The sequence below is a fragment of the Manis javanica genome, chromosome 14 (genome assembly GCF_040802235.1).
Source record: "Manis javanica isolate MJ-LG chromosome 14, MJ_LKY, whole genome shotgun sequence".
Classification (NCBI taxonomy): Eukaryota; Metazoa; Chordata; class Mammalia; order Pholidota; family Manidae; genus Manis; species Manis javanica.
The window spans coordinates 129,955-149,621 of NC_133169.1; the positions used below are offsets into that span (position 1 = coordinate 129,955).

A 19,667-nucleotide genomic window follows, 5' to 3' on the forward strand; every position below is an offset into this window, starting at 1 on the left:
AGTGTTGTCTCTGATCTCTCCACTCTTAATGTAAATACTAAATCCTTTGGCAAAATGGGATACCCAGGAAAATGAGCATATTTAGCTCATATGGTCCAGAAATGGAAATGTCTCAGCTGAGCGGAATGTCCCCACTGTGTTTGTGTGTCCTTATACTTGGGATTGGAACTACACTCATCAGTGGTTAATTTTCCAAGTTGGGAGTGGAAATCAGGTTTCCCCACAACTGTCATGAAGATGAGAATTACTCCTCAAAAAGAATCCACATTTCCAGTGTTCCTTTTAATAAATTGTGCTACTTTTAAGTATAAAATTATTTTTAGAATTGACCCATAAAAAATAAAGGAAGTATTTATATGGTGATACTGTATATGTATCTGTGTTGAAACGTTGCTGCTTGAGAAGACGTGCTACTCTGTCAGAGCATCAGGCCGTGGCGGCTCGCTGCCTGGGTTTCCACTGCCTGTCCTCGCCACAGTCCTGAGGCCGCTGGGGCGTCTGCCACGCTTAGGACTTTGTCATGGAGACTCTGGAGACGTAAGCATCTGAAAGTCAAAGGCATGTTCAGATTGGTGCCAGGCCTCTTCCTCCTCGAATCCTTTTTCTTAAAGCTCAGTTCATCCTGCACTTGAAAAATGAAATGTTACCACCATCATTATTTAACAATGAAGATCAATAGAAAATTTATCAATAGAAAAATTGGTAGGCTGCTCATTACTATAGTCTTCTGTGCTGTCACTGCTTACAAAACGGTAACACTTTCATGGAAAAATTGGCATCTTTGAATTCTGTAGTCTTGTATCGTGGAAGGGATCATCACGTGCAGCCTGAGACACACATGCATGATGCCCCCTCCACACTGGTACCCATACTGACCCTTTCTGTCTGTTGTACATGACAGTTAGAAAATGGAGAAATTTGTTTCTTCATGTTGAGAGTGAATGTTTAAAAATGTCCTTAATTGTTTTGAGTTAGTGTCCGTAAGCCAGGGGCGCTGTTCCGTTAGTCTGACTCGGTTTCACATGGAACGTGACTGGATGCCGTTGTGCGTCCCTGCGAGTGGGGAGGTGACACGGATCGCTGTGCAGGCGTTTGCCAGGAGGCAGCGTGAAGACATGAGAGGGGCTGAAAGGTGTTCTGCTTCCCAGCCCGCCCCCTGTGCTTCATGTGGGAGACAAACGGTGCCACTCCTGAGACTGATGCGGGGCTGGGGCTTCTGTACGTTCGATGTGGTCTGACTCTGACTTTCTGGAAATCAAGAAGAAAAAGGGTAAGGACACAAACATGTATTCTGGCTCCTGTCCTATTCTGAGAAGCTGCTTAGAATGAGGAAGAATGAAAGGAAAGCAGGACCGACCCTGCGTCATGGAGGCCTGTGAAGGTGTGTGCTCCCTGTGCTCTGCGTGGCCCTCTGTGCTGGCAGGAGGGCAGAACCGAGAGCCGGCATGACAGGGCAGAGATCCCACAGCAGAGATGATGGCCTGGGCCAGCACAGAGCGGTGCTCTTCGATGATCAGGTGCAGGGAAATTCGGATTTTACTGTATTCCATTAGGTTCTCTCCATATGAGGTGGTCTTGAAATCAAATCATCTTAAGTATTTTAAGCCTTACAAAGTAAACTGCATACATCAGAGATTCTAGTTAAGATGTCAGAAGTCAGAGAGTTCAAACGCTTGATTTTATGGGTCCATGTCACTGTTTTGAGCTCCACACCCCTCTGATGAGCCATTCTGGTAAGTGCCTTTGGTGTTTTGAGATGTCTGGTGGGAGGGAGTTGAGCAAGTGTGCATGTTTGCTAGCTTCTCGATTCTTCGTGACCGTTTCACCTGTGTTGCCGAGTCCCATCCTTTGTGTTCATACCAGACGTGTATTTGCAGCCTCTCCGTAAGAAAGAGTGGAATAAACTATTTCACTGAAAACAACGTGGACACTTTGGCTTACTTGGTACACAGCACAGCTGGCCTGTTGCTGACACCCTGATGTGATCACCCAGCTTTCTGCCACAGAACATGGGAAAAACAGAGCAGGCGTCTATTGCCAAAAACTGTGCCCAGCACACGACGTAGTGACGAAATCTGGGGGATTTCTTGGTAGTTACTGGTCTCAGTTGTGGAGAAACCAGTGAAACACCCCTGCTTGCCTCAGTTGTCCTTGAAAGGGAAGAAGATGGGCCAGTTTCTCTTGGACGCAGATTCCCCAGAGGCCTGGCGCCCACCCCTCAGCTGCGTGGCCAAGATGCCCAGAGCAGTGTTGGTCCTCTGCACCCACTCACCATGTGATCTTCAAGCCCTTCAGCAGGTTTGTCGGGCTTGGCATGGGGGCCGCCACAGAGCATTTCACCCAGCCCAGCCGCCCCCACCAGGTCATGCCCCTCGCTGCCAAAGCCCGCACAGTGGGGCACTTTGGGCGGCCTTCCAGCGGCAGGTTGAAGGAGGTGCAGCCGAGGGAGGGCAGTGCGCTCGCCCAGGCTCTACCAGAGGGCCCCCGGGATGCACACGGGGCCCGCCCGCGGTCGGGAGGCCAGGGAACGTCCCAGAGCTGCCGTGGCGCCGTCTGCTGCTAGAGGCTGGCCTCTCCTCCCACCTGCAGCCTTGCTTCCTGCACAGCGACAGTCCTGGAGCCGAGCACCCCTGCTTGGCATCTCTAGTTCTTCGCTCCTGCTGACTTGGGGCCCTTCCATCCTCCCATTGACACATGGCAGTTGTGCGGCTGGCCCCTTCAGACAACTCATTCCTCACCTATAATTGGCAGGTTTGTCCTAATATCCCACCAAGGTCAACAAGGCATTTTTGTAGAACTCGGTCATAAAAGCATTATACACACTAGCCTGAGTAAGTTAACATTCAAGTTTTTTTAATACTTAGGAGAACAGGCCCAGGGGTGCAGCTGTTCCCTCTGGGAATCGCCCTCTTCCTGACCTGCATTTCCTGGAGCGGCATTTACAGGCCGAGTGGTGGTGGAAATGCTGCTCTTGCTGGCACCTGGGACCCAGGGGAAGTGTGGCTCAGAGGCGCCCTCAGGCCTCACAATGGCAGCCCGCTTCCCATATATGCATCCCCCCCTCCGTGCCGTGCTTCTGCGTCCCAGCTTCCAAACTTCCCACCGGCTAGGGGTCCTGGTGGTGAAACCGTCGGGGGATCTGCATCAGCCTCTCTGAAGCAAAGAGCAGGGAGCTGCCGCTCGTGACAGCAGGAGACAAGAGGGGACACCAGGCACTGTCCACCTGGGCACAGCGTTCACCAAGACAACGCCTACATTTGCTAAGTACACGCACCAAACGTGTTTCTAGAATCACCAGAAAATACCCAACTACCAGTATCGTAATTGAGTTTCCAGTGGACACCATGCTTCTGTGAGGCTCCTGGTGGTATGGCCATGCAGGGGACGGGTTCGTCCTGAGGATGTGTGTGGCAGAGAGGGGGGACGGGTGACCCCATGGGGCTTCAGAGAATGATGTGAACTGGAAAGCTGACCAGCGCCTGGAAACAACAGAGCTTTATGGCCCTAGAGCGTGAACATGACTCAGTTACTCCCAGTCTCTGCAAAATGCACCAGGCCGGCGTGTTGCAGACATGCATGCATGGCTGAGGCAGCAGGACACGAGCCTGGCGTGACCCAGAAGTGTCCCTGGGCCCTCACCTCTCCCGGGTGAGGCCTGTGGCTACGCAGCCAGACTGCGGGAAGCCAGCGTCCCAGGGGAATTCATGACTGAAACCTCGGGCAGGAGCTTGTCCCAGCCTAGCAACCTCGTCTCCCCAACCTGGCGAAGGAAAACGGAGCCAGCGTGAGAACGTGCGAAGCGCCCCAGCGTGCGCCTTCCAGCTGCCCCGTCCTCCCCCTTGCCTGCCCCTCCGGGGCCTCAGGACCTGGTGCTCTCCCGCCGTCCTGCCTTCTGAGGATCTTCCCCATCAGCACCCAAACATGTTCATCTCGCATACAAACCCTCTCCTTTCCTCACCACAAAACATGACTTCTTGGGAAAGCCACTGCCCGGGTCCCCGATTCCTTTCCTCCCTCTCTCCTCCAGCCCCAGCCCTCAGCCCCGGGGGCGCTGGGGAAGCAGATCACTCCCTGCCCCACAGCCCATCTCACCCTGACCACAGGCCTCCCCGCTCCCACCCCGGCTCCTTGGTGGTCCCCGGAGCTTGTCTTACCTTCCTAACCCTTAAGGGCAGAGCATCCACGGCCCAGCCCTCAGACCCCTTCTACACTCGTGCGTTTCCCCCTCGATCCCGTCTGGTTGCACTGTTTGTTCAAACACCATCGGTATGACGACAGTCCGTCTGTCCCTCCAGTCCGGTGCTCTCCTGAACTCCACCAACTGCCCACCTGACACCCAGTTAACCAGGAAACCACACTGAGTCCAGGGCTGAGCTCCTGCTCGGGCTGTGCACCCCACCAACAGCCGTCTCCCTGTTCCTGCTGCCAGCGGGCCACCCCGCCTCCCTCAGAGCGGCAGGGGACAGCGCGGTGGCCTTCCTTGCCAACGGTCCCTCTTACCTCGGTGCCACGCACTCCTCTCACCCGCCACCACCTGCCCCCCAGCATGGACACACACTCTTCAGGCCAGGCCCGTGGCCCTCCTGTGCTCTGTCAGTGGGGAAGGAGCAGGGACTCTGGTCCAACCCCTGAAAGTGGGCCGGCACGTTGTAGCAGACGCTGGGTGCACAGCCAGTGCCCTTCCTTCCACGTGGGGCGCGCATCCCAGCTGCCAGGAGGGCCTGTGGCGATGGCCCTCAGCTGAGTCCCCCAATATTACCTTCCGCTGAGGGCAATGCTCAGGGGCACCCAGGCACAGTGCCTCACCCCCCCCGACTCCCGGCTCTGTCCAGCACTTCACACTTACAGCCTGACCCTACCAGATGCTCTCTCACTTCAACTGCAGTCCTGGTAAATCCCCTTCCCCTCCAGTACACTATTCCCCCACTGGAGAGAAAGTGTTTCTTAAAATAATTCTTAAATTGGAGATGGAGTAAATTAGCAAGTCTTAACCAAACTTGACCACTTGCCAGTTTAACACATTCTGATGCCCCAGTTAGTGGGCTGTGAAGTCTGTTGTTAGGTGATTTCTATCAGTTTCAGTCTAAAAAACTCTCATCAAATTTCGGGGGGGGAGGGGGGGAAGGAAGCAGAAAAAATTAAGGGGGAGTCACCTATAAAAATTCAAAGGACTTCTGTACTTAACATCTGTAAAAAACTAGCTTAGCAGACAGCTCAAAGCAACAGCCCAGGCTTCATCTGGAGTGGAGAGAAACTAGACCTTAAATTGTATGAACTAAACACTTGAACGGAGTGGTCACGGCACCTGCACCTCCCGATCTCCATCCGACCAGCCACCAGCCACCAGGCCGCTTTCAGCCCCTTAACCCGGGTGAACTCTGCTCCTGCCCACTCTGCACCCTCCCTCCAGCCGAGGGCACGCTGGGGCTTTGCTTTCTCTGGTTTTACTGTGGAGACAAGCAAGTGCATTTCCACGGTGCCCCCGCCCTGCCATGCCCCCAGCACCATCCTTCTGTCTTGAAGCTCCACTGTTACGAAGAACAGAACACGCCCCGCTCCCCCACCAGGACAGTCCAAGGGGTAAGAGAATGTTCAGGTCACGTGGCCACACCCATGTCAGCTGCTATCTGGGTCAGCCCACTGTGTCGAGAGAACCAGACCAATCCAGAGAAGCCCCCACACGAATGTCCTGCTTCAACCAACTGGCCTTTGTCGCCGTTGTCTCCCATCCTAGATCCCAGCAGGCAAAGGGCCCAAGGGACCTGTGATGTCCAGTCAGCACACGAGCTGAGCAGCGCACGCCCAGTCCCTGCCAGCCACACAGCTCTGGGGCGTGTTCCTGCCTTACCCTCTGCATCAGCCCGGAGCGTGTTCCCATGACCTCAGATGGGAGAGCTTGGGTGTGGAGGTAGGGCTTACAGTACTCGGGTATTCTAAGTGTTGAAGAAGCATGGTGCTCATGAGCAAAGGCAGCACACAGCCCCTTGGTCTGGAACTGGGACTTAGTGCAATTAAAATGGAATCCCTCCTGATTTCTTTACCAACTGAGGTGACAGAACGAAGCCATTGTGATGGCCTGAGCAGGTGGTCACACTGTGAATGTGTCAGCACCAAGATCGACTTGGGGTCCTTCAGGTTCTGCCTGGGGCAGGTGAGACGTCCCTCCACACCGTGTGCTGCCGAGACTTCTCTGGCCCCCTTAGGCTGCTTTACACTAAGCGCAGCTGCCTTGGTAACGGCCACGTCTGACCCCGGGACAACCCTGCTCGCCCATGAGCTCTGTGCCTCCTCCGGGTTGGAAGCCACGTCCTTGGGGGCCTTTCTTCCCTGGGGCGCACTGCAGTCCTGGTCATGTTTTTGGTACATGACAGACTTTCGTTTCAGACTTTAGGAATGGATCCGCAGCTCCCGGGCTCATTATTTAGAGAATACTTTATTAGTTTCTGTAATCAAACCCATGTAGATAAGACCTTACATATTTAATACAGTGCATTTACCCCTGACCCCTGTACAAATGGAAAAAATTATGTTTAACATTTCTAGACCAATATGGCTGTTAATCTCTGTACAATGCGACCCAACACGGTACAACTGGGACACGTCTCCCAAGTGGACAGGCAGCCAGTTCCCCAAAATCCAAATTATACGTGTGTGTATATGTATATATATTTACTTATTTACTTATATAAAAAAGACCAATAGCAGTATGTTACGCATCAATAGCAGCAAAGCTTATCCAAGGCCCTGCAGTCGTCTGACCAGAACTAGACACATACAGCACACACTCCACCAAAAACAAAAGGTAAAAACCCCAAAGCCCCAGAAGACAGCCAAGCTGTGCCCCGTCCAGAAAGGAGAGCCGAGCGCACATCATTAGAACAACTTGGCCAGCAGGGTCACCCGTGGTCTCACCAAGCAAGCGCAGGCTTTGCGCTCACAGCCAACACACACGAGCAGACCCCCACGCAGGGGACCAGGGCGCACCGAAAGGCACCACTGGGCTTGGCCCTCTTCCCCAGCAGAGGGCCCACGGGACAGCTTGCGTCTGGTGGGGGGGCACCTCCTCCGATGGGCCCCTTCTGAGCGGCACAGCTGTGGGTGTTCACCGCTCTTCATTACTGCCAGCTAAAAACCGTTAAAAAAAAACAAACAAACCCAAGACAGAACAAAGACCACACCAACCACGGGATTCATACAAAGATGACTGGGTGGAGGTAAGCAACCCAGCCTGACCAGCACTTTCCCAACCTGCCGTGTCTGAGAGGCGGGAGCCCCGTGGAAGGCAGGAGTTGAGGGTCCCCTCAGCAGCACCAGCATCCTTCCGGATGGACGCACGGCGGGGCCCGCAGCCCCGCACCCTCCAGGAGCCGACCAGCACCGTGCTCCGACTGCAGCTGCTGTCGTCACGCAGCTGCCGCGGGAAAACGGGGCTCCTCCACCTTCAGGACCTCGCCCAGGCCGACTGCATCCAGGGAGCCTGAGGGCCGGGGCCACCACCCGCTCAGGCTGAGCTGCGCCTCGGCGCCTCTGCGGGGTCAGCTCCCTCCCTCCCTCCCACTTCTGGTATTTCTTCTAACGAAGAAGAACTCGAGTTCTAGGTTACAGGCTCTCAAGGAGCTAGCGCACATCTTACGTGGATGTGGATTGCAGGTGCGCGGCCATCAAGAGTGCGTGTCGTATCCAGCAGGTGCGGCAGCCGTGGGTCAGTGTGAGTGGCTCCTGCATCTGCGGGATGAGGTCAGAGGCCATCTGGCCTTGGGCTGCTGGCACTTCCTGCCTCGTTCTCCCTCCTTCCCCTCCCCTCCCCAAGTCCCTGCCCTGCAGTAAAGCACAGCCCCTAGGACTTTGTTTCTTCCGCCTTGATGGCCTGAGGTTTGATTGGTCCAGTTCTGACAGGTTTGGTGGCCACGCCTGGTGCAGGGGGTGGCTTCTCTTCTCCCTTCTCCTGACAGACACCTGGGGGGTCAGCCAGGGCTTCTGCAGGTTTACTGGAATCACTGTCCACCTTCTGGGCTTTGCCTCCTATCTGTTTGCTCTGCTGCTGTTCAGAGAAGAACCTCTGCGTGGACTGAAGAACCTCTGCTCTCTGTTTTGCCTTAAAAATGAGAAACAACAACTGAAACGCCAGCACAGCCTGTCCATCCACCAGCTCCAGTCCTTTCGCCAACCACAAATCACTTCCCCCACATCGGTTCGGTCGAAACCAAAAGAACTGCATGGATCTCTCAGCTTTTAATGGACAGATTTCTTCCTATCTGTAAAAACATCCCATGAGCTTTTTAAAGAGCATGAACAGGACCACCTCCCACCTTTTCAAAGTTTGCCCTCTTAAAAATGTAATGAAATAGAAATTGCTGTTGGTTTGCATTTTTTGGGGAATAAAACTTAGTGATAATATCTTATTTAGGGAGCCTGCTTGCAAATTTGTAAAAACATATTTAACACTTAAAATGTCTAGTTATCAATATGTGGTCTACAATAAAACGAAAAGGAAGCACTTATATCGTGGCATTACCAACACCTAGGACCAAATGTCTGGTGGCTGAGTCCTCTTCCCACAGCTCTCTTCTGCAGGGGAAGAGCATCAGAAGTTAGTAACTGCAACTCCACTTCATCACTAAGTTCTGATAGCTCCTACCACATTCTGAGTCGGTGAAATTACTTCCTAGTTTTACTGACTATGTGCCCCAAAGAACAAACATACTTACGTCAACCTGTAAGTTACACCACTGGGACACACATAGTTAATCTCCCGTTCCTACTACACCTTTTTCATGTAACAAAAGCCCCTCACGGTCTACAGGTGACCTGGACTCCCCAAAGATTGAAGCAATCCCCAAGAGATGGACACCCCTCCACCCCATTAAGCTCCAGGGCCATCCCAACATGGGAATGTACGAGTCAGGTGCCCAGGGGACAGGAAAGGACTGGAGACTGAGGCCAAAGATTCCCACACATACTAGTATCTTTAACAGTTATGAACAGATGGAAGCCCTAGGCACACAGCCTTAATAAAAGCAGATAGTATTTAACAGGAGTTTCACTGAAGGGTAGTCTTTAAATTTAAATTATTCTGGATCAGAAAGAAGGGATATCAACCCAGAAACTCTGGTTGGCCCACCAAATTCTCTAATAGGATGATCGATCATAAATTGTTTCTAACCAGAAAGCACTGCTGGGAATACCTCCCTATTTGAAAGCAGAGAGCTTTTCTGGGCTCGAGTCTGACCTGACACATCTGGTGATGACACAGGCAAAACCACTAAGACACCCCTTAAAGCCACGCCTGAGCAGGAGCAATGGCCCAGGCCCAGCTGCCGAATGGCAGATGGGCGTGCAGGGCCGCCCCACGCAGACGCCTGAGGGCGCTCCCCCACACATGCCAGTGAGCCTCACACCTGCAGGCACCTCTTGCCACGGAGAACCCCAGGGCGCTTTCCCGAGCCCCTCGCCTGTCACCACACGACCTGTGTCGGCACAGTCCAAGGTGGCAGGCAAAAAAGGTATGGGAACAGTTTGAGAAGAAAACTATACTTGGATGACTCGTGAGGGAAGAAAAATCAAGATGTGTGACACGTCTAGCCCATTCCAGAGTCTCACATAACCATGATTTGTATCCTAAACATGGGGATGGGGGTATATAAAAAAAAAAAAGGAAAGATAGTAAAAGAAAAAACGGGGGGGGGGGGGGGGGTGCCTATAATATGTATGACTCTTGTGCTCTTCCAAAAAGTGTAGCAGCAAAACTCAGATCTCCCTCAAATACTTATTTTATAAGTGATTAATTTGGCCACAGTTTAAAATGTTCATATTTGCTGACTGTAGTTGCAAAAAAAAAAAAAAAAAAAAAAAAGGTAGGGTGTGGGTGACAGGAAAAATAATAAAATACAGAAAGGAACAGATAAAAGCAGCTAGCTTCATTAGGTCCGCGCTAAGACGGCGAGCGCCCGGGTCTGCGGTTATGGGTCCAGAGGCATCTAAGACATGGTTCAGAGACAGACTCGTGCTCTGCTGGCTGTTAACGCTGTACTAACCTTCATGTCTTGTTCGGCCTTCAGCGCAGCCTGGGCCTGATTACCTCTGACTCCAGAGAGTGGCCCACAAGGACCCCTGGCTACATGTGGCAAACGAGCATGGCTCATGAGGCCTGTGGTCAGCGGAGGAGGCATCTGACTGGCCAGCGCCACTGGTGGCCTCTGAACAGGCGCTGGGAAGGTGTTAGTATGTGGGGCTCTTACCAATGGAGGGACCAGGTTAGGCTGAGAGAGAATCTGAGTGAAAAAAACAAAACATACAACATCGAACTGTTAAAAAAAGCACCAGGCTGGCTTATCCCAGAGTACACCTGTGCCCACAGTGCCAGGGAGAGGTGTGGGTCTGGGCCACCCCGCTATAGGGGCCAAGCATAGACAGGCCTGGAGAGCTGACAAAGATTAGGCAGAGTGAGCTATGCCACTGAGGGGGGTTCTAGCATTCCAGCTATAAGCTCTGAAGGGGGGATGGGAACACTATTCATCAGGATGTCTTTTAAAAATAATATAGTTGCAGAAAAGGCACATGCCTATACCAAACACGATCCGAACAGTACTAATTCAACAAACACGTGTTTTCTCAGGAACCACTTCTCGTTTGTGAGTTATCAGTTTTATTAGTCCTTCCATATCATTAGCAAAGGGAAGGGAAGCCAATATTTTTACATGTGTATCAGAACATCCTTCGGACAGTTTAACCTCAATGACAAATAGTTATCTGAAAAAAACAAAAACAAAACAAAACAAAAAAAACCACTTAAAACCTAGAAAACATTAAGCACTGGGACCCTTCTCTGAAAAGTCAACTTCTTAAAAAAGATAAACAGGACAGAAATCATCAGAGCTGTGTGGGGAATCTTCTATTTTTACTGTCTGCTTTAGAACTAGTTACTACCTGCATCTAGCCAAAAATGGCAGAGAATCTATCTCAGTGTCATAAATCTGAGAAACTCTCTCCCTGGAACCTGCCTCTATGCTGGTCACCACACGGCAGATCACAGAACCCGAGCCCAGGCCGGACGAGCCGTCAGTCTGCAAGCAGGTCACGTCACTTCCCACTTGGGCTGCCCACCTGGGGTGCAAACTGTGTAGGAAAAGGCTGTGCCATCCTCACAGGGGCAGGGGCTGGCTGGAACTGCTTCTGATAGACAACGCTGTTCATTTTGCTGGACTGGCTGCTCGGACTTGTGGAAGAAGCCCTTGGAGAGAAGCCATCAGGTCAGTACAGTGCTGCTAGGTCTCTAGAGGCGCTGCTCTAGGGAGCCGCGCCAGACGTGGTGCCCGATGAGAACCTACCATGGTGGGTTACCAAACACGACAGTGGTGGACAGACATTGCAGGGGCAGAGGTGAAAGAGTACTAGCTAGGTCTGCCCTGTATTAAAAAAAAATGTTCTTAAAGTACAGTGTAACGAATACAGTAGGTTAGCATTTCAAATAGAACTGTCAGAGCGCCTTGTGCCTTCACCGCAGGACCGGTGACACGTCACCTATCTATCGAATGGTGCTCGGCCACTGGGAAATTCTACAGGCAAGTGTGAATGTCTGCTTTACCGGAAGGGACTGGACGTGGGTGTGGCGCTTCTGCCACTGATGGGAGGCGTGCCTGGTTTTATATCAATGCCACTTCCAAAGGCCTTTAGCTCCATTTCAGACATCTGAGGAAGAGCATAAAATAAACGTTAACATTCCCACAATTCTGGAAGTTAAATGCTGCCTGAGATCTGCATGGGCATTGTAGAAAGGACCTCTTTAGAAGTTTACTGTTCTATATATGAAGACAATCTAGAAAAGGGCAAACAAACTCAGTATAAATATACTATAATTAGTTTTCAAATACCGTGGAATTATCAAGGACCAACTTGTGGCCAAAGAAGTATGAAAATGTAAAATCCAATCCTTCCACAGAATTTATGAGTTCTCAGTTATTAGGTAAAAAAAACAGAGGGCAACAAACATATTTAAAAAGTAGATGAAGAGTGTACTGAAGCTGAGGTTTCCTGGAGGTAAACTGATGCCCTGTATTTCTGCAGACTACACAGATGCATAATCACATACGGGGCCTCCAGCGCTCGGAGCAACGGTGCCCGCCTCGCCCGCTTACTTTCCCGGCGGCTGTGACCATGCCGTGTGGCGTCCCGGGGGCAATCAGTCCTCTGAAGGGCTGGCTCACTTGGGCAGGACGGCCCAGGCTCTGGGCCTGGGCCTGTGGGGCGGCGTGCTGCAATGGGGGCTGCAGAGTCTGAGGCAGGGCGATTAAGGGCTGCCCCGTGGATCCAAAATTAGGCAAGGAAAGCTGGGATGCCGGCAAAGGAACTGTAACCTGGAAGTGAGCAGAAGGAGGCTGCAGCACGTACACCCATCCGTTTGTGCAAATCCCCATAACCACAGAGCTCTTCAAACACTTCTAAGACTCTAAATGGAGTACATCAATCTACTAATGCATTTCACACATACAGCTTCTGCCCAGTGACTACCCCCATTCTGTTTTTAAAGGTGCAGTAAGATTAGCAGTGGAGAAACTGTAACTGATATCACTGTGGCTATCTTTGAATTAATACACAGTATATATCAAGTGACTGTAAATAAAATACAACAAAATGGACATACAAAGTCAGAAAGTAGCCACAACTTTTCAAATAGACAAGGTCATATCTTTATGAATTGTCACCACCTAAAAGAGCCACTGAAGATAGTTGAGAAAATGACTAATGGCTCACCTCTCTCCTCCAGCCCACCAGCTTCCAGTTAGCTGATTAATGACACTGGTAGCGGAGTTGGCCTCTGTAGGAACCATATCTGTCACTGACAGCTACCTTCATGCTCACACACTCAAGAGACGTGCCTCCTTCTCGGCTGCACCATCCCACCTGTCTGCTGGCCGGGGTGGTGGCCCGCAGTCCTCCGCAGCTTCTACCTCGCTTATGAGCACTACGCATCCCAGACAAGGGCTTACAACTTACATTCATGGAGTCCTTGTAAAGTGATCCATTATACGGAAACCCATCCAGAACAAAAAGAGGTGAAGACCAGAACTGACTCAAGCCCGCTGCCAGCACACGCCTGGTGCCCCAAGGGCAGCTCGGAGAGTGTGAGCGCCACCGCACCATGTCTCATTTAAGCTACCCGACAACAGAAGCCCTAACAATGCGACGCAGTGCCAGTAAGATTTGAGGAGGTCTATGCGCCACGGTCTACCTGCTGGAGGGCACTCGGCGACTGCGCGGCGCTGTAGAAGCTCGTCTGGCCAGGCTGCTGCACTTGTCCAGAATAAAGGTTTGAAGCCTGTGTAAGGTTCGCTCTGGCCTACAAGAGATTTTCAAGAGAAGAGCAACAAGAATAAAAAGTTTCCAACTCAGCTTACGGCTGTCATTTGCAAACCATCTCTAAACGTTTTAGTACTGGGTAGGAAGGAAGACCTTGGTCTTCATGCTATCCTTCAACATCTTTTCTTTAAACACTCTTTCTCGAACTACTGCACAGGAATATGACAGCAGGGCATGATCCTACCCTTACCTGGAGAAGGTGTGTATCCATCAGCTGGGAACCCCCGAGTCCGGATGCCTGGCCCAGCTGGTGTTCATACAATATGGGAATAGGCTGAGTGCTTGACGTCTGCTGAAAGGCAAGGCCCGACTGTGCCTTGGCCAGCTCCTGGTGTTGGACAGCTGGGAAGTTGTGGATGGCAGTGCCAGAAAGGACCACGGACGGCTGGGACAGACTGTTCTGCATGAAGGCCGCCTGAGATCTGTGTGGGCATTGGAGAAAGGACCTCTTTAGAAGTTAATTATCCCTGGAATCTGGAAATCTTGGGAATGAGTAACCCGAATGACCATGTGCCCTAATGAGTGCAGGTGAGAAGCGGAGAACAGACTGCGTCTAAGGCACCTGGGCACCTATGTTAAGACTTGGAGCCCCACATCCAGTGAAGCCCCACAAGGAAACCCCAGACGGCTTGCTCTTTGTGAGAAGCTGCAGAGATGTGTCCCCTGAACAACGAGAATGATTTCTTTTCACGTGTCCACCTGGCAGCTGAGAACCAGGTCTGTGCTCTCCTGGGCATCGGTGTTCCACCCAGACTCAGGGACCCACAGCTCTGACTCGTGATCCACAGCTCACTGGCTCCCCTCCTCTATTCACTTCCAGTGAGAGGCTCCACAGAATGAAGCAGAGCAGCAGCTCACACCGGGGTCACCCACCGATTTTTTGTTTTACTGAGGTGTCATGGACACATAACGTTGTATTACTCTCAGGTGTACAACACAATGAGGCTCATTTGTGTTTTTGTATTTATGTGTATTGTGAAATGATCACCACAATGAGCCTACTTAACACCCATCAACACACATGGGCACAAACCTTTTCTCTTCTGATGAGAACTTTTAAAATCTACTCTCTCAGCAACTTTCAAATACGCAATACAGCATTATGGTCAAAGGGCAAAAACTCCAGGTACGAAGCCAGCCACAGAGAAGTCACGTGCAGTGTGGCGACTAGTTTGTGACACTGCTGCATATGCGAAAGGTTTCTTTTAAAGAATAAAATGCTAGAATCTAACCTCACACTGCCCTATTACCTCTGGGATAGAGGCTTCCCATCTATACTTTAAAAATTGCTCAGATAAAGAATAAGTAACTAAATCAAAGTAGTGCATTAGAGTATTACCAATAAACAACATTATATTTTGATAAAACTAACGTATGTGGTAGGAATGCTAGTCTGGGGTCACAAGTAATCTTCACAATGTCTGCTTATAACCCATGCTTCAAATACAGCACGAGAACACACAACATTGCTGTCATGAACTAACCTGTGTGACGTATCAACTCGGGGCTCCCTCCCAGCAGTGACACTGGGCTGGGGGTGCTGAGAGCAGGGAGGGCATGCACATCTGCTTCCAAAGCCTGACCCCATGCCTCTCAGCAGCAAGGCAGGCACCAGCGACACCCCAGACGGCGTACACATCATTCCTGCTGCCCTGCTCTGGCCCTAAAGAGCACATTTTCCAAGGCTCCAATGCAGTTGTTTGAAGGGGGACCACGAATACAGGGGAGCCATGCACTGCCTCTCCACCCATTGGCTATGGGGGGCTTGACCAAATAATCACTGAACTTCACAGAGCCTGAAAGTAGCTATGAAAGACTGCCTCTGATTTCTACTTGAAGCAGTTTTACTTGTACTGGGAGAGAACTTGTTGGAATAATCAAACTACATGACAGTAATACCACAAAATAAAACATACTATAGAACTAACTATACAGATGTACTAAATCTCACTGAAAAATCTTTAGTCAAACATGAAAGTGAGAGCCACATTAAGTATATTAGTAATTCTGCTCTGTCGAGGTTTAATTAGTTGAACTTGGCTTCTTTTGGAGTATTAATTTATGTCAAAGAAATGAGCTTTAGCATTTTGAGGCCAAGTTTAATCTATAAAGTATGGAAATTCTAACTGAACTACTTTGAAGATGTATTTCTAAAAGCAAACACGTCACCTTTGCATCCTTAAACTAAACGTACTGAAAGTAAACCTTTCCTTTCTGACAGCTAAGGGCCATCACCACGCACACTGGAGGCCAGCCTCGCCACGACGACACGACGCAACCGCGCACGCTCGCACCCCCGCTCCACTGTCATGCCTGCCTCTGCCCTGCAGGTGGAGATGCTTGACACCGGAGGCTGACCCAGGCTCTGCCACTGTTCAGTGTGACATCTGTAAACACTCCTCTTCAAGGCCCAAATATGCATGTCAAATAGGAGTGATTCAACTTACCTTAAATCTTTTAGGTTTTGTGAATCCTAAGTAAGCTAGGGTTAATCTATGTAAAGAGCTGTCATAAAAAAGGTAAGTTCAATGAACACCAGTTTTTGTTGCTTCCTTGACTACAAAGGTAACTCACAGCTGACCTTTCAGCAGGAACACCGCCCCCTGCGCTACATGGTGTGCCTGTTGCCGCACCGCCGCCGCCTCCCCTCATCTGTGGCTCTGTGCCCCACTCCCACTGCAGCCCGCCCGGGCCTCAGCCCCTCGCATACTGCTGTCATCTGCCAATCTTCAGCCTGGAAGGAGCAGGCCTGGATTCACAGCTGTTGGCAGGGAAATGGCAGTTTTGGGTCCTTTTGTAGTTGTTTTCTGCGATTTCTAATTGTTAGGGAATTGTTACCCTCCGCAAGAAGCTTTGAGGCTTGACTTGGTCAGTGTAATCTGACAAATCACCAGAGGCCGCGGTTCAGGACAGAACCAGCATGCTCAGTTATTTAATGTAGTTTGTAACAGGGTCGCCCTAGCTTTTGGGGGCAAAGAAACAGCAGCTGGGCTGGCAAGAAGGCCCAGCAATTACGCTGTTTCCAACATGGGAAATGTCATTTTGAAGCCTTTACCTGTACGGCTGAAGTGAAGAACTGAACAGCTCCTGAGCCTGGGAGACAGCAGGCCCAGCACCCAGACCCAGCGGGCCTTGGTGCTGGCCTTGCAGTGGCGCATAGATAGGGATCGGGATCTGCTGAACTGAAGCCGGCTACAAGGCAACAAGAAACATCACCAGAACAGCACCTACACAAATCCCAACAACACCGGTGCGAACCGGAAACTTGTACGAAAATAAAAAACCAATGCCACATATCAGCTCCCTTTAAAAACAAAACCAAATGTAAACATCTAAGGTGTTCCTTGCAACCCATTATTTATTCTACATTGTTAACCATTAAAGGTTTGCAAATTGGGCAAAGTTTTGTAATTTTACTCATACATACCAGGATAATCATGTGTTGTCCCATGTTGGTAACAGACTACAACTTCAAAGAGTCTATTATTTGTAGCCCAAGATAACTATTACATTATAAAAATGCCAAGAAACAAATACGAGATGGAAGAGACCTGATTTTTACCTGAGAAAGACCTGGTTGGAAGCCTTGCTGTGGGGCCAAGCGTGCGTGCTGGGTGCTGAATAAGTGGCTTGTGTCCATGTAGAACGCTGGGATCTGAGCTACAGACCGTCAGAAAAAGCAAGCAGTAGCATGGGTCAGAAATAACTAAAAACAAAGTTTTCTAGCAGATTTCAAATCGAGTGAGCCCTATGCAAATTAATACAAACCAAGGAAAAACGAGAAACATGCAGAGATCTAAAACCTCTGGAAGGCACATGCAAGTTAAAACGAGAACTCGAGTACTTGAGAAGGTATGGAAAGACACTGCCTATACTGCCCATGAGGTATGAATCAGTAGGATTTACACCATCTCCTAAAACTGAAAATGAACTTACCCGTTCACCAGCAAATTTCAAATCTACTACTAGAATTTAGCAAAATGTTTTAGAAGAACTTACATTTAGTAACTGAAAGAATCTGGTAAAGATTCTTAACAGATTTCTTTGGTGTGTATAATACATACCACTGTGTGATCTGCTGTTTTCATGTAAGAGCTTATTAGCAATACCCATGATCCTACAGATACTGGGTATTATCGACCTTTCCAACATGGAAAGGCAAGAACAAACCTCACTGTTCTTCTATTCTGAATACACATCATTAGAGTCTGAATGTTTTCAAATGTTTACTTACTCACTATTTAACTCAGGTCAGCACTTTGACATTCAGTAGGTCAACCTACCCCGGCCCCGATGTATAATTCTCTTCTCTTTTGCTAGTCTTAGGTTTATTCTTCCCCCTGAACTTTACTATCTATTTTTCAAGTTTTAGATAACAAACTTTCATGACTTGCTGGAATAACGTCAAATGCATGTGACTTCACAGATTAGACGCTAATCTCGTATATATGTAACATATATGTAAGAAACAACTGTCAAGGGCCCCAGAATACCTATTATCAAGGAGAGACAGCAATCAACTTTATGAGGAAACAAATTTGCAAAGCAGATCAAAAAACATTTCAATTTGAAAGGGTAATGAAGAGAAGAAAAAAATGAGCATTTCACAAAATTCTTATTTTCTAAACTCCTTACATTTAGCATTGACAGTCTTACCTGCTGCAGACTGAGACACATAGACCTGTGGGCTCTGCTGCTGTGCAATCAGAGAAGGCATGCAGCCCAGCTGGGAGAAGTGACTTGCAGAAGGAAGGCTGCCTGTCTGGAGCTGTTGGGGTTTGACTTTACAAATATTAGGAGGGTCTGATGTGGTTGTGGATTTTGTACTCAAAGAGGAGGTAGTGTATGTACCAGTACCTGTATTTGTCAGAGGGATAAAATAAGAGGAAAATGTAGTACATTTTTAAGTGCCACTGCTGTTTGCAGTAAAGTAACACAAGCGTCAACCACAAACCAGAAAATTACCATTCATGCTATGTGCCTACCATGTACTTATTACATATATACTGCACCTCAGGACCAAAGTGGGTATGAGGTGGCTTATAAAAGGAGGGAGCACATTACTAAATGCAAATAAGTTTATAAAATCTGGAGAAACACAAACAATAGAAAATTAAAACAAGGAGGAAATTAAATAGTAAAATACAAGATCACAGGAGGACAGAGCACGGCACCTTGAGGATTATAAATGTAAGTAGGAGGTGAATTAAAAGGTGAATTTTAGAGAAAAGTTTAGAACAACATAGAGAATCACCAGTTACTTATTAGCATCTGTAATGGGGACTGGGGGAGCGCGTGTGGGGAGAAGAGATGGTCCAGGAGAGTGTGTTGTTAGAACAGAACTGTCAGTATCTGCCAAGCTACACAAAACCAGGAGAGGGTGAAGCGGGGGTAAGAATGGCCGCAAGTGCACAAACCTGCATATAAACGATCTTACGTGCATCTTCATCTTTTATAAATGCTAGCAGTCAACAGGAAAAGGTCCTAAGAAATTTTAAAGCACTTCAGGAGGGAGGTACAGAGAGCAACTACCTGACAGTGACGTGGTGGGAGTGACGGAAGCAACCGGGATCTGAGGCACAGAAGCGCTGGCGAACGAGCTGTAACTGGTGTTGGGGCCGCTGGCGTTACTGCTGACGCCACTTGCAATCGGAGGTGCTGTGGAAGTTACCGGGGAGCCCTTTTCTCTCACATTTGGAGAATTTTCCCACGCCTTACGTGCAGACTCCATCTGCAATAAAATGGAATTTTTTAAAGCGAAAAAAAAAATCACTCTGCTAACACAGAATAATATGCATATACACATATGTATGTGTGTGTATATACATATATCTGTATTTAAATTCCAAATATAATCTTTAAAAAACCACAAAAGTAAAAGAGTAAGACCACGCGGGGCTTTCAAACCTTTCACTTTCCCCTTTATCACTGCCCTGCATCAAACTGTGAGGCACCGGGCTTTACTCACGCCTCTACAGTGAGCTTGCAGACCGCCTGCCTGGCAAGCCAGTCAGATTAATGCCATCAGACTCTGTGTCGGCTCAACACAAACCTCCACCCCTGGCTGTACGTATGGAAAGGGAAGAAATCCCACGTCCCGTGAAGACAGACACAGGTTCTGACTCCGGCTGGAAAGGTACTACTTGCCCCTGGAAATAGCCATCCTGCTCATTCTTCCTAAGCTAACAGCTCTCAAACGGCAGACGACGGGACCTTCTGTTTGGTTGCTTTGATGCTCAGTGTTTTAAAAGGCAGTAACCACAGAGGTTTTAGGCTTGGGTGTAACAGAAACACGTCTCATACCCAGGACC

At 49.5% G+C, this 19,667-nt stretch overlaps 2 protein-coding genes across 15 annotated transcripts in view; one reads left to right on the plus strand and one right to left on the minus strand.

Moving 5' to 3' along the window:
• VAMP4 (vesicle associated membrane protein 4) overlaps positions 1-15,716 on the plus strand; it is a 49,366-nt gene extending 33,650 nt beyond the window's left edge. The window contains exon 7 of the mRNA XM_073221217.1: positions 15,578-15,716. Coding sequence (XP_073077318.1) covers positions 15,578-15,700 — 123 coding nt within the window. The 3' untranslated portion in view covers positions 15,701-15,716. The remainder of the gene's footprint in view (positions 1-15,577) is intronic.
• Positions 6,415-19,667, minus strand: part of PRRC2C (proline rich coiled-coil 2C) — an 87,312-nt gene continuing 74,059 nt past the window's right edge. For 5 of the 14 annotated variants that reach the window (XM_017664128.3, XM_017664127.3, XM_017664129.3 and 2 more), the window contains 11 exons: positions 18,889-19,087; positions 18,013-18,213; positions 16,919-17,016; positions 16,412-16,548; positions 13,547-13,778; positions 13,229-13,336; positions 12,135-12,353; positions 11,585-11,688; positions 11,104-11,230; positions 10,035-10,271; positions 6,415-8,095 (listed from right to left, as the gene is read on the minus strand). In XM_017664128.3, coding sequence (XP_017519617.2) covers positions 7,838-8,095; positions 10,035-10,271; positions 11,104-11,230; positions 11,585-11,688; positions 12,135-12,353; positions 13,229-13,336; positions 13,547-13,778; positions 16,412-16,548; positions 16,919-17,016; positions 18,013-18,213; positions 18,889-19,087 — 1,920 coding nt within the window. In that variant the 3' untranslated portion in view covers positions 6,415-7,837. Of the gene's footprint in view, positions 8,096-8,515; positions 8,569-10,034; positions 10,272-10,628; positions 10,750-11,103; positions 11,231-11,584; positions 11,689-12,134; positions 12,354-13,228; positions 13,337-13,546; positions 13,779-16,411; positions 16,549-16,918; positions 17,017-18,012; positions 18,214-18,888; positions 19,088-19,667 lie in introns of those variants that run through there. The other 9 variants (XM_073221216.1, XM_017664132.3, XR_001853631.3 and 6 more) reach the window with 8 other exon arrangements.